The sequence below is a fragment of the Hipposideros armiger genome, unplaced genomic scaffold (assembly GCF_001890085.2).
Source record: "Hipposideros armiger isolate ML-2016 unplaced genomic scaffold, ASM189008v1 scaffold_831, whole genome shotgun sequence".
NCBI classification, from domain to species: Eukaryota; Metazoa; Chordata; class Mammalia; order Chiroptera; family Hipposideridae; genus Hipposideros; species Hipposideros armiger.
Window position 1 is genome coordinate 633,291 of NW_017732181.1, and position 13,865 is coordinate 647,155.

Below are 13,865 nucleotides of genomic sequence, written 5' to 3' on the forward strand. Positions count from 1 at the left end.
GAACAAAACGACAGCAACTTGTCTGTTCCCCTTCCCCCAATTCCCCAGCACTGTTCCCATCCCCACAATTCCCCAATAAAAATCTTTAAAAAAAATAATAAATAAATAAAAATAAAATCTAGTTATATGCTATTTACAAGAGGCATATAAGACAGGAGGGCAAAAAAAGATTTTTAAAAAAACAGAAGATGAAAATATACAAGCAACTACTAGCCAAAATAAAGCCAGAGTAGCGATGTCAATTATCAGACAAAATATACTAAAACAAAAAGCATTTCTAACAACAAACGGTTACTCCATGATAAAAGGTTTGATTCACCAGGGCAATATGAAAATGGTAATTGTGCACATATCTAATAATAGACTCAAAATATACATAGCAAAAATTGACAGAACTCTAAAGAAAAACTGACAATTTTGCTCTGATAGTTGGAGATTTTCAACATACGTTACTCAGTAATTGATGGATGGGCAGCAACAACAAAACAATCCACATGGACACAGAAAATCTCAATTTCAGTAACTTTCATTCCCTCACTCTAGTTCAGTAACACCCCATGGTCACTCTGAATCTGGTCATCACACTGAACCAGCCCTTCTGAAATCTTCAACTCCAATGCTACAAGTGCCTATCATTCTAGAATGTCACCAAGGCATCCTGAGCTTCAGCTATGTGTGCTCCTCATCTGTCCTCTTCCGTCTTTACCTTCTCCCTTTTCCTCTCTAGACCGCCTGGTCCATCAGCTCAATCACTCTCTTGCTTCCTTGTCCAACCCTGGAGAAATGACCTTCCCCTGCATATTAGCAACATCAAAACCTCGTGCTCTCTAATCTCATCTGGGCCTTCAAAAACTTCTGTGTCTCTAATCCTCCACTATTCCCATCTTCATCAGGAGCTATACAAACTTTACACTCTCCTCAAACATAATATTCTAGCTTCCCCTCCTCGCTCTCAGCAGACCTTGCCTCCTACTTGACTGAAAAATTAAAAACATATATATACACACACACACACACACACACACACACACACACACACATACACACACATCACCAAGATCACTGGGCAGGAATTCCCTTAATTTTGTCCCTTACTAACCCACAAATTTATTAGCATCAACGCCCATCCTTTTTGCTTACTGTCAGGAAAGGTATCTCTCTTCCGGTTCAAAACAAATGTCTGTAACTCTAACCCTGATCCCTAGTCTTATTTTGATACCTCTCATCTACACCCCCATAGAACCCTATGCATACCATCATAGGATTTATCACACTGTACTTACCTTTTCCCTTGCTACATTTAAAGATCATCAAGGCTCAGTCTCTTGCTAGGTGGCTTACCTTAGCAAAACTACTTAACTTTCCCATGCCTCAGTTGTCTCATTTCTAAAATGGGAATACAATTTTTCCATAAATCCTGGCTCTAGTCATGTGACCCTGGGTCACACTTGTCTTCTCTGTGCCTCAGCTTCCTCATCTCTGAAATAGCGATAAAAGTATCTGCCTCAAAAGGCTGTCAAGAGGTTTAAATGGGTTAAAACTACAATACATTTTATATGGTATGTATTTCCCACAGCACATTTCAGTTTGGCCTACCCACATTTCCAGTGCTTTCTAGTCACATGAATTTAGTGGCTACCATATTGGAAAGCACAAATATAGAAAATATTAGGTGCTCAGTAAATATGATTTTTTAGAATATTGATATAAGAATAAAGAGGACTTTCAGACTCCCAGGACTGCAAAACAATATTTTACATAGTCTAACATCTCTTGTTTTTTGGTTTTTTTTTACATTTGGACATCTCTAAAAACAGGACTAATTCTATAATCAATGTCATGTGACAGTTTTAATGGCAGCATTCTTTCATAGTGGTTCGTAAGATAATGATGCATCTTACAACTGATGGCATCTTAGAGTTGATGAAATGCTGTGTATCAAGTTCCTAGTGCCTGCCATAAATTATTATCTCTTCTTCATATTCGTATTCCCAATACTAGTTCAATACCTGGCATAGTATGTACAAGGCATGATTGAAAAATACAGTGAATGTTTAAATTTTAAAAATTTATTACAGTAAAAGACACATTGCCATTAATCACCCTCAAAATAGTCCCCCTCACTTGGAACATACTTATCCCATCGTTCTTGCCACTTTCTGAAACAGTTCTGGAAGTCCTCTTTCATGGGTGTCTAGTTGCGCTGTCGTGGCTGCCTCAATGTCCTCAATCGATTAAAACAACTTTCATGGTTATTTTGACTTTGGGGAAGAGCCAGAAGTAGCACAGTGCCAGGTCTGGTGAATAAGGTGGATGAGGGCACACTGCAATGTTTCTATTTGACAGAAATTGCTGTATACCAGAAGCGATGTGTAACACGGAGCCTTTCCATTGTAATATGGTTAATGCTGCTGCCAAGTGCCATCCAAAGGAAAGGCATGAATCTTCAAGACAAGAAGTGGTGCACTGAACCTTAGAAACAGTGTGTGACAAGTTTCAGCTTGTTTGGTGCAGTCAGTTGGGTGTGAGCTATGGTTGAGAGAACGTGTGTTTTTGAAATGTGCCATAAATAATCCTCCATCGTGACAACACTCCGTGCCATACATTGCTTCTGGTATACGGCAATTTCGGTCAAATAAAAACATAACAGTGGAGGGGCCGGCCGAGTGGCGCATTTCACTGGTTAAGAGCTGGCTTGGGACGCCAGAGGGCCCTGGTTCGGATCCCACGTATGAGGGCCAGGGACACTGCCCTCTACAGCAAAGATGCTGAACAGCAGCTCGACCTGGAGCTGGGCTGCTGTGAGTCGCCGGCGACGGGTAGGATGCAGCCCCTGCTGCAGGGGTTGCCATGGGCTACCATATGTAGCCAGCGGCCAGCGTGAGAGGCCAGCAACCAGCGTGAGCGGCCAGCAGCCGCAGTGAGCGGCCATCCAGAGGCCTCGCCTGGGAAGAGCGTAATGGTGGTGCCAACTTGTGCCCGTGAAGCAACGTCCTCCACAACTAGACTGAAGAACAAAAGGACAGCAACTTGTCTGTTCCCCTTCCCCCAATTCCCCAGCGCTGTTCCCCTCCCCCAATACCCCAATAAAACAACAACAAAAAAAAAAACATTACAGTGTGTCCTCATCCACTTTATTACTGGATCTGGCACCATGTGACTTTTGGCTCTTTCCCAAAGTCAAAATGATTCAGGACATCGAGGCAGCTACGATGTCTTTAACACGAAAGATGACTTCCAGAACTGCTTCAGAAAGTGGCAAAAACGTTGGGATAAGTGTGTTCCACGCAAGGGGGAGTACTTTGGGGGGGGTTAATGGCAATGCGTCTTTTACTGTAATCATTTTTTTAATTTAAACTTTCACCATATTCTTTGATCACACCTCATAGTTAATAAATGGTCATTGAGTGAATTTCTACAGGATGCCTTGTAACCTCAAACTCGAAACATCTAAATCTTATTATAGTCCTTCCAAAACGACCTCCTTCTCACAAATTTCCTTTTACTGTCAAAGCTACCATCATTCTGAGTCATAAAGACTTACAAATTCAAATCTGTATTTCCTGACCCTTTCCTTAATCCAATTAAGTACCAGGTCATGTCAATTCTTCCTTTACAATTTCCCCTAAAATTTGTACTTTCAATTTTTCATTGCCAGTGCCACCACCTTGGTCTAGGACAGTGATCATCAAACATTTTGGTCTCAGGACCCTCTACATTCTTAAAAATTGGAGAATCCTAAAAAAGCTTTCATTTATCTGGATTACATTTTTCAATATTTACCATATTAGAAAATTTGAAATGTTTATTCTTTCATTAAAAATAACAATCTTATTACATGCTATAATAAATGGCATATTTTATGAAAAATAACTATATTCTCCAAATGAAAAAAAATGACAGTTTTACAATTCTACAAGTCTCTTTAATGTTTCTGACTTAATAGAATTGAGTTGGATCCTCTGCTTCTTCATTAAACATGTTAAGATATGTTGTTTTGATTGAATTACATGCAGAAAACCTAGCCTCACACAAATATTCAGTTGCAAAGAAAGGAACATTTTAACAGCCTTTCCAAAAAAATTGTGGATATTAGTCTTTGATACTACACCAAATCTTGATTAAGTAATCGCCTATTAAGGGTTAGCTGCAATGTGGAAGATGAAACCTTACCAATGAACTCTCTTTGTACTCTGTTCCATTAAAATTCATTGATGTATCTTACACTTTGAATGGATCTTTTACCCATTTTATAACATCATACTTGGTCATCTGGAAACTATCAGTTCACTGAGTTATATCAAGCTTCCAAATATTGACACATTTTATTATACAATATCTAAAAATCACATTCATTAATACTGCTACTACCAATTTCATCAGGAAAGTCTGTATGTATTGAGAGGCTGTCAAGTTCACAGTGGCAGATAAAAATTTTCCAAACTTGTAATTTTTCCTTGAAAGTTCAAATTTTATCATTGGCAACAAATCAGTTGTTTTCTTGGAAATGACAGGCTCACTTTGTTCATTTTCGAAAAACTGTCTGCCAAATATCCAAGTCTGAATAACCATAGTTTATATGTCAGTCATTCTTTCAAGTAAAAATGGTATTCCATGAAAAAAAGCAGATAGTTTAGCTTGTAACTCAATCAAACAAGTGCTTTCCCTCAGGACAAGTATTGTACTTTAGTATGCAGAAGAGATTTATTTTGTATTTCCCATCTCATCACACAGAATATTAAAGACATGGCTCAAAGGTTGAAATTTAATAAAATGAATTAATACTTATTGCTCCATTTGGGACAGTCTTAAGTGAAACTAGCATTTTTGTTTTTCATTGCAACGAAGAATACAATGACCACTAGCAGTTTAGCTCCACTGCCCTGACTTGTGCTAAGACACCAGCAGCCACTGCTTTAGCACCATCAGTACAAATGTCCACACAGTGAAAATAGCAGATAACATCTTGATATTGCTATAAAAATAATTTTGACCTCTCAGACCTCCTGAAAGGATCTCAGGGAGCCTCAAGGGGGGGTCCACAGATCATATTTGAGAATTGCCAGTCTGGGATTTCATCATACTACACCTGGACTATCATATTAGTCTCCTAACTAGTCTTCCTGACTCTAGCCTCCCTCTTAGTTCATATTGTCTGGCACTACTAGGTACAACTTCCTACAATGATGCTTTCAACATGTTCTGCCCAACCTTTTACAAGTATTTCCCCACTGGATAGAGGGTAAAGTTCAGTTCCTCAGCATCACATTCAAAGACCTCTACAAACTTTCCTCATGCATCTTTTTCAGCCTTACCACGCACCAAAGCCTGACACCAACTACAAGTCAGTCTATTTAAGGTCTCCTGAAACATAATTTACACACTGCACAACTTTGCTTGAAATAGTCCTGTCATGTCAAACATCATTTCCTTTTATCAAATCTCAAATCCTATTCAACTGTCAAGGCCAGCTCAATGTCCACATACTTTATGATGCTTTTTCTAATCACTCTAGCCTCCTCTTCCTTCCTGGAAATATTACAGCAATTATTATCCTCACATTATCATATACTCTCTTTGACAATTTAACTTTAAGTGCTTTCCTTAATCTCCTAACTGGATTACAAATCCCTGGAACATGGAAAGTTTATCTCTGATAAACTTCGAATCTTCTACAGTGCCTAGTACAATGCAACAAACACAGTGGAAACGTCAGTTTTTAAAAATGAAATCAATGAATGAATTCCCTTTCGCAAAAGGCAAGAGGAATTCAGATGGATGAATACTTCACCTGGTCTGTGAAGTACAGTTATTGATTTCTTAGTTATTAATGTTTTAAATGGGAATAACTATGCTATTGAATCAAAAGCAGTCCATCGGGATCTGATGAAAAGCAATCCTCTCGTTCTCATTAATTCTGATGAGAATTTTGCAGTGTTAATCAAGAAAATGTAGAATAAGTGACCCAAAGGACCCTGTGGAAGTGGTTTAAAAGGGAAGAGATGGCAATCACTGCTCTAGATGAGCAAAGAAACTCCAAGGTAGAGTTATTCCTATCTGTAATATTTTATCTCCTTGAAAGAAGATATAAAGCAAATGTGGTAAAAATTTTATATTTGTTAATCTGATACAGGTGCATGGGTGTTCATGTTATTCTTTATACTTTTCTACATGTTTGATATATTTTACAGTAAGGAAGAAAAAACACATTGTGTGGCACTCTGAAGCACATGGTGCGTCAACATTCAAGCACATATCATTTGATTGATGCAAAATGCTGTCCCATTTTTACCTACCAGTCCATCATCTTGCAATGAAGCAAAAAAGAAGCCATAGAGCAAGTTAATTTTCTCCTTGTGATCAATGAAGTCAAACACTGCAACCAGCCAACGATAAAAAAGTACCTATTGAGAGACAAAATGCTGATCTTTAGAGAAGTATACCTGGCACACAAGAACTTAATTCCCCCCTCAGGGCTGTTTTAGAAGCCTCTCGCACAAAGCAGGATAATAGATTTTAACTCTCAGTACAAATTTCTGTTTGAACAGAGTCCCTGCATCAGACTACACTGTTCCAAAATTATAGGTTTTGCACAAAAGGCCAGTGTCATTATTCCATAAGTGGCTCTTCCTTGCCAGCCCTTAAGTGGTTCTGAAGGACTTATCATCAAAGTGTTTAAAAAGATTACCTTGGTGCTACCACAACACTTGCCAACACAAAGCCAGGAGACTGCCTTAACCACAGAATCTTCTGATATTACAGTTGCTGGAATCATGTACTTCAGTATCCGAGAGTTTACAGCACTTCCTGGAAAGCAGACAAACTCTAAATTAAACTATATTTTATTATCTTCATAGTTTCCTTACTATTATTCATTCTTGGTCCTAAAACTCTCACTTTATATTGAAGACAATAAAAAGAGTAATATTTGACATCTCTTATCATCATTACAAAACAGAGTTTGAAAGAAACATGTACCTTTAACTTCTAATATAAACTATAAAGCAATGTCTTTGGCTCTAATATTTCTATTTAAAAAGGGAGGATGAGTACAGGGTCTCTTTTGGGGGTGATGAAATGTTTGGGAACTAGATAGTGGTGATGGTTGCACAACTCTGTGAATGTTTTTTTTTTCTTTAATCTGAATTGTACACTTCATAGGGGTTAATTTTATGGCACGTGAATTATACCTCAAAAAAAAAAGTCTTTTACTCACAGGAAATTTTCAAGGATTATTTTGTTATTATTTTTAATGGTATAGTAGATTCTGATGTATTTAAAGCTACTGATAGACATCTTGCATGAGCAGCTACATTTAAGAATAAATAAATATATTTGTATTCTCCAATACCCCCAAAAGTGGGGAGAACAGCAGAATGGAACAGCTATTCTTGGAATCAGCTGGCAGTAATATTCTACACTGGTCCAATTTTTCCATCATATTCTCTGGCTTCCATGGTATTCTCCCATCTGTTAAGAGAAGAGATGTTGCAAATAGCTTTGTATACACCCTGTATCAACTACTGCTTTTAAGTTTCAAAAGTTAAATATGTATCTCATTAATTTTTTTTGTATTTAAATATTGCTTTATTTGCATTCTGGTGTGATTATCACAAGCATTCACTGAAAAAAAAAAAACCACTGTTCTCAACTTCTCATGCAAGCAGAATTCTCAAAAACATCTTGGATGCATGGTCTTTAGCCACTGTTTGACATACGTTACAGTATCGCAAGCATATCCATTCACTATCATAACACTGTTCTCAACTTCTCCCACAAGTAGCATTCTCAGAAACGTATTATACACGTGTCTTTTTTATTTCCCTGAGGATTAAGACCTCTCTTTATTTTTTAAATAAAATTGTATATATTTAAGATGCACAACATGATGAGATTATATACATATACATAGTAAAATGACTACTATAGTCTGGGTAATTAACATATTATCTCCTCACAGAGCTACCATTTTTGTGTGTGTGTGTGGTGAGAGCATCTGAAATCAACTCTCAGCAAATTTCCAGTATTCAATACCATATTATTAACTACAGTCATCATGCTGTACATTAGATCTCTAGGTTTAGTCATCCTACATAACAGCAACAATACAGCTCATCAATTTCTACCCATCATTCTGTGGAGAAGAAAGGAAGCAGTGATGGCAGATAATGAATCACAAGAATAAAAATCGGCTTTCCACTCTTGTGGTTGCTTGTTTTTATTTCTCTTTTTCCCCCAAGCTCCCATCTCCTAACCTTTCTAAAGTTTAAAATAGTCTGACCACTAACACTTTGCACATGCACCAAATTCAAAGAAGGAATTCAATACAAATTGTATTCTTACTTCCCAATGACATTTTAATTAATTTCTAAAGAGTCTAAAGTCCCTTTGCACCTGATTATGATGACATTTCTAGCACACCTGCCCCTGAATATGCATTTTAACTCAGTAAAAGAGCATGTAAAGATCTAGTTGTGAGGGGGAGATATCATAGAATAACTAAAGGGGAAAAAAGCAATTAAGGCGGCCACATTTGACATCACTGAATTCCAGCTTAATGGAAAAATGAAAATTTGGACTAAAGAGCCAGAGGTTGTTTTTTAAAATTGTTATATACACATTTCCAATTCTGAGGCATGCATTTGCCACAACACCTGGCAAACATCATGAAAACCTTCTAACCATTAATGCCTGAGAGAGCAAAAAAGAAAAGAGAAATTCCAAAATAGAAAACACCTGTACATTCTATACATGTTTTAAGGGTAGAAGGAAGAGAGAGCATTGTTCTCGATAGACACTGATCAGTTTAACATGGATTCCTGGAAAGATATTAGAACTAAACAATCTGAAACCACTTAAAAGAAGAACCAATTTTATTAGGTCAAATTTAATTTTCTAGTAAAACACAGAGAACCAATCAGGTAAAAAAAAAGCAGAAAATATACCTGGGAATCATATATTGAATTCAGTTAGTAATATGTTGTTGATTTAAAACACACACATACACACCCCTGAAAACATGACTAGGGTATACACAAAGGAACCCAACATGCAAGGGCCAGGAAATAGCATATAAAGCATCCAGTTTGGGTAGTTGTCTTACTTTTCCAAATATAAATAAATAAAAAAAAGTAGAAAACCCAGTAGCAATATATGATACAGTATAAACACTAGAAGAAGAGTTAGGAGATCTGAGTTCCCCAGTTCTAGCTCTGACATTTAAGCAAGTCTCTTTAACTACTCTGGGCCTCACTTTCCTCACCTTTAAAGGGAAGATGTACAGGATCTAAAATACCTGCCAAGTCTGAATTTGGGTGAGAGTAGGTTAAAATTTTCTTCTCAAATAAAAAGAATACTGGCCAGATGTTATTTCTAAGAACCCCACCTCCATTCCCATTCCAAATGAACTTGGAACAGGAAAGGAACCATTTGTACAAAAGAAAGAGCATCTTGACTGTTCAAGTCACAGGCGCTGGAATGGAGACAGCATCAACAGGGACTTGTCATAGATAAGTGAACCTGAAGGCAACAAAGTAGTCCAAGTGATGTCTTAAGGTGCCTTCCAGCAACATGATTTAAATTATTATCTAAGCTTCTTAAGAAAAATACTAAAAAAATGGCTCCAATGTATTTTGTGACAAGAGTCTACACATTTTATTCATAAATACGGGGGTGCAAAAAAAAAGTATACAAGTAGACACTTTACGCAACGTTGCTCAAGCAGTAGTTCGCTGTAATCAGAAGTGTCTGTATGCTGATGGTATCCACTTCGAGCACCTCTTGTAATTGCAGAAGCCAAACGTGACTTGCATTCATCTTTTGTTATTAGTATATATTGAGTGTTACAATTTTAATACAGTTTTCCTTTCTTAAAATGTGTATACATTTTTTGGGACCCTCTATATATGTGATAACTAGCCATTTTCAGCATATGCACACAGAAACTTGGTTCATAAGGTAGTATGAATGTAACAAAGGCCCGTTTTGGTTTTCCAAAGAGAATAGTAAAAATAAAGAACTGCAACTGATTTCAATGAACAATCTAATTCAAAACCTGGAAGTCAAAACCAACAGCAAACTGATGACAAATGTATCCCCGTAACATACCAAATTTGCCACTGAGTGCCACATTTAATAAAATGTCAATTTCTTTTGGAGTTAACCCGTTCTTCCAAGCCACATTTTCCACAGTTTTCAAGTGTTTTTCCAAGGTTTCATCTTTACTCCGTGAAGTTTTAAAGGGACCTGGAAAAAGGAACCATATTAAACAGTGGGACCTCTAAAATTCTTTTAGTCCTCAGCCTCAATAATTACACCTCGGGATACTTTAAGGAAATAGCTTTGTGTATAAAATGTCTTCCTAAAAATTCTTCAAAGCCTTTAAAACTCTAGAATATTTAACAGCAATAGCACCTTCAGGGAGGAAAACTGAACCATGCCCTGGTATCTCTGCTCTCTAAACTAACTAGCACTGAACTTAAGACTATAAGCTGTTTCACGACTAGGAAAGTGGTTCTCAAACTTTGCTGCAAACGGGAATCACCTTGGGAGCCTTTAAAAAAATCCCGATGCCCAGGTTGCATCCCATTCCAAAAAAATCAGATCGTTTAAGAGTGGATGTCAGGCATCAGTGTTTCCTAAAGATCCTCCGTTAATCCCAATGTGCAGCAGTTTGGAAACTGCTCTGTCAGGAACGTGCTTTGCTGTTGTGGCCCCAGTACCTAGCATACTGATATGTATTAAGAGTCAATAAGTCTCTATTAAATAAACAAAAGCATGAGTGAGCAAAAATATGCTTTCCCTTAAAATTCCTTAAGAAAAAAGTCTACAATATGTTGACAGAAATAGGATTTTCATAAGGAAAACAATCGTACCTTTCTCAAAGAACCTCAATGCTACTTGTAGAGCATCTTCTTCTTGATCATCGGCATGTTCGTCATCTTCCACTAAATTGTTGTGTCTATGTCTTGAGATGCTCTTTGAGTTGCTTAGGTCCTCTTTTAGTTTCCAGGCCAAGAGATTAGTCTGATAACTATTACTACCTTGTGAAGTTCTCTTTGGTGTCTGAAAGTTCTTAACTTTCTTTTGAGGTGACATTACTGCATATGTTCTATACAGAAACAAGTGTCAAGTTACCATTAATCAGCCAAACTGTCCCTTTTTGCTCCACAAAGACAGAGACCATATCAGCCTATATTCCCAACATTTAGGATACAGTACCTAGCATAAAATAAATACACAATAACAATAATAATAATGATAACTGACAACAATATAGGCAACAAAATGTATAAGTTAACATTCTCAGAAAGCTCTGGACCTAAATAGGAATAGAGAAAAACAACTCTCCAAGGTAACAGTCACCAACTGAACTGGCCTTCTTGTAGAAAAAAAAAAAGAAAAGCAGTAAGAGTACAGGTAACAAAGCAAGTTCTCTTAAGATGACTAGATCACAAAAACAAGTCTAAAACTAAGCCATCTCATGAACTCAATCTTACTTTATCCAATCACTCCTATTTTTCTCCACCCCTCCTTGATTTTGCTTTCATATTTTATGTTCCCTACTTTGTCAGTGCTAAGTTAAAACTGCATAGTTCAAAAGTCAAACTGGTGGGCAAACTAAGGATTCTCAGAATAGAAACGTTCCTTATTAATTCACTTATTCAATAAATAATTATTGAACATCATCTATATGCCAAGTACAGTTCTAGTCACCAGGGATAAGATAATAGACAGTCAAAGTCTTTACTCTCATGAAACTTATGGGGGTGGCAGGAGTGTGAGAGTCAATAAACAAGTAAATAATATTGGGTCGTTGGGAAAGCCATGACTCATTTTTGCATTGAAAAACATAGAAAAATACGTCATGACTTTCCTGACGGCCCAATAGTGAACATAATACACAGTGATGTTATGGAAACGGGGTAGGAGTTGAGGAGATACTTTGGAATAAGTGTTCAGAGAAAGCCTCTCTGATTGACCGTTAAACTGACATTTACATGCCAAGAAAGAACCAGCTTTGTGAAGATCTGGTGGAAGAGTATTTCATGAAGAGGGAAGAGCAAGACTTGCCAAGACCTTAAAGCAAGAGTTGTGTTTGTTAGAGAAACAGCAACACCAGTGGGGGGAGGGAGAGTTAGTGACATGAAAAAGGTAGAGGGTAGTGGGAGATGAAGTCAGAAAGGCAGCCACGGAGGACCATTTTGGGACTTGAAGGCCAGAGTAAAGAGTTTGGATTTCAAGTGTTATGGCAACTATGGGGGGAGAGATTGGTGTTAGACAGAGACGTGATACCATCTGATTTATGTTTTAAGACCATTTTAGCTGCAGTGTGGAGAATAGAATGTTAGTGGTCAAGGAGTGCAAACAGATTAAAACAGTCTTGCAGAAGTCCAAAGAGATATAACTGCAGTCTGAACTAAGCCTAAGGTACAGCAGTGGAAGAGGTAGAAAGTAATTGCATTCATGATAAGCTTTGGAGACAGACTTGGGAAAGCCATGAAAAATACTGGATGTAGGGAAAAGGAAAAAGAGGAACACAGAAGGACTTCTAAGTTTTTTGGCTTCTAATGGGAAAAACTAAGGGAGTGGTCAGAATGACACTCAATCCCACCTCCCTAGAACAGATGAGGCCAGAGCAGGAAAGGAGTGTGTGTGTCTAACCCAATGGGAGGTTCCAGGTTCTGAATTGTTTCCTAAGCTCCTATGAAAGGACAGGCGAGCAGCTTTTGACCCCATCCGATTGACCGGTCCCATAGCTTCCCAAGAACACTCCCCCCCCCCAGACAGACACAAAATTTTTACAGCCTGCCCCAGCAGGGAACGAACTTGGCCACAACTGACCCACTGGGCAGATTCCTGGGCTAGGGGAAAACCCGACCCCAGCCACATCTTGCAGGATAGTCCTGCTGAGAAGTCAGGAGATGCCCTTTACTCTCGGGGGCCCCGTTTCGCGCGGCATTTTAAAAGTACGTCACCTAATACGCTTCTCTGTCTCCAAACCTCCGGAGTCCAGCCATCTCCAAGATTCAAATGAACGTGTGCCGCCCTGCGCATGCGCTTCCGCGGAGACCCAGGCAGCGGCCAGGCGGAGACGCGCGCTTTGCTGTAACCTGATTGGTTGGGTTACAGCTCAACGGCGCAAGGCGGCGCGCGCGCCGAAATTGACGTAAACCCAATTCGAGGTTGCCATTGGCCCCACCCGCCGGGGCCCGGGGACGCGCGGCAAGTGGGCCGTTGCTGCCTGAGTCCACTGATTGGCTGGCGTTCCCACTGTCCTAGTAATGTTTACATTCGTCATTTTGCGTAAAACAGAGCAGTGTCTGGATTCTTGAATTTAACGAGATTAATTATAGTGATCATTTTGCCCAGATTGACCCCCCAATGTCGGAACTTTGAATCTGTAGGAAACTATGAAACTACAATACAACCTTCACAATACAAACTGTCTCTCCCATGCTGGGCAACAGGCTTAGGTTAAAAGGGCCTGTGACCTCTAAAGCTGTCATTTTCCCCATGTGAAACTAGGAGGTGGGAGGAAAGAAAGGCTGGATCTGCCCTCCAATTACCGAGGATGGGCAAATACCGATATCTTCCAGGGTTTGCTAGAAACATGTGTCCTTAGCCAGATGTGGCACCTTGCAAGAAACCAGCCAGTCGACACGTAAAGATTCCTAACTTTGAAGAATCGATAGACCTTAAAGAAATTGGCTAAACCAGCAACGAGGGCTAAGTGTGATACCTGAGCTTAGTCCCTAGCTTAATCTCTTACTAGAGTAGAAATCAGAGAGGAAAGATACAAATTTAACAGCTCGCTGATTTTTTTTTGAGGCCAAAACATTCCTATAAGCTGTAGGCAAAACTGT

General features: G+C 38.6%; 1 protein-coding gene across 3 annotated transcripts in view; it reads right to left on the minus strand.

The window, feature by feature from the left end:
* CENPI (centromere protein I) overlaps positions 1–13,051 on the minus strand; it is a 62,211-nt gene extending 49,160 nt beyond the window's left edge. For 2 of the 3 annotated variants that reach the window (XM_019629218.1, XM_019629219.1), the window contains exons 1-5: positions 12,978–13,051; positions 10,875–11,110; positions 10,108–10,245; positions 6,689–6,807; positions 6,297–6,404 (exon numbers count right to left, since the gene is read on the minus strand). In XM_019629218.1, coding sequence (XP_019484763.1) covers positions 6,297–6,404; positions 6,689–6,807; positions 10,108–10,245; positions 10,875–11,097 — 588 coding nt within the window. In that variant the 5' untranslated portion in view covers positions 11,098–11,110; positions 12,978–13,051. Of the gene's footprint in view, positions 1–6,296; positions 6,405–6,688; positions 6,808–7,351; positions 7,471–10,107; positions 10,246–10,874; positions 11,111–12,977 lie in introns of those variants that run through there. The other variant, XM_019629220.1, reaches the window with a different exon arrangement.
* Positions 13,052–13,865: the final 814 nt, after the last annotated feature.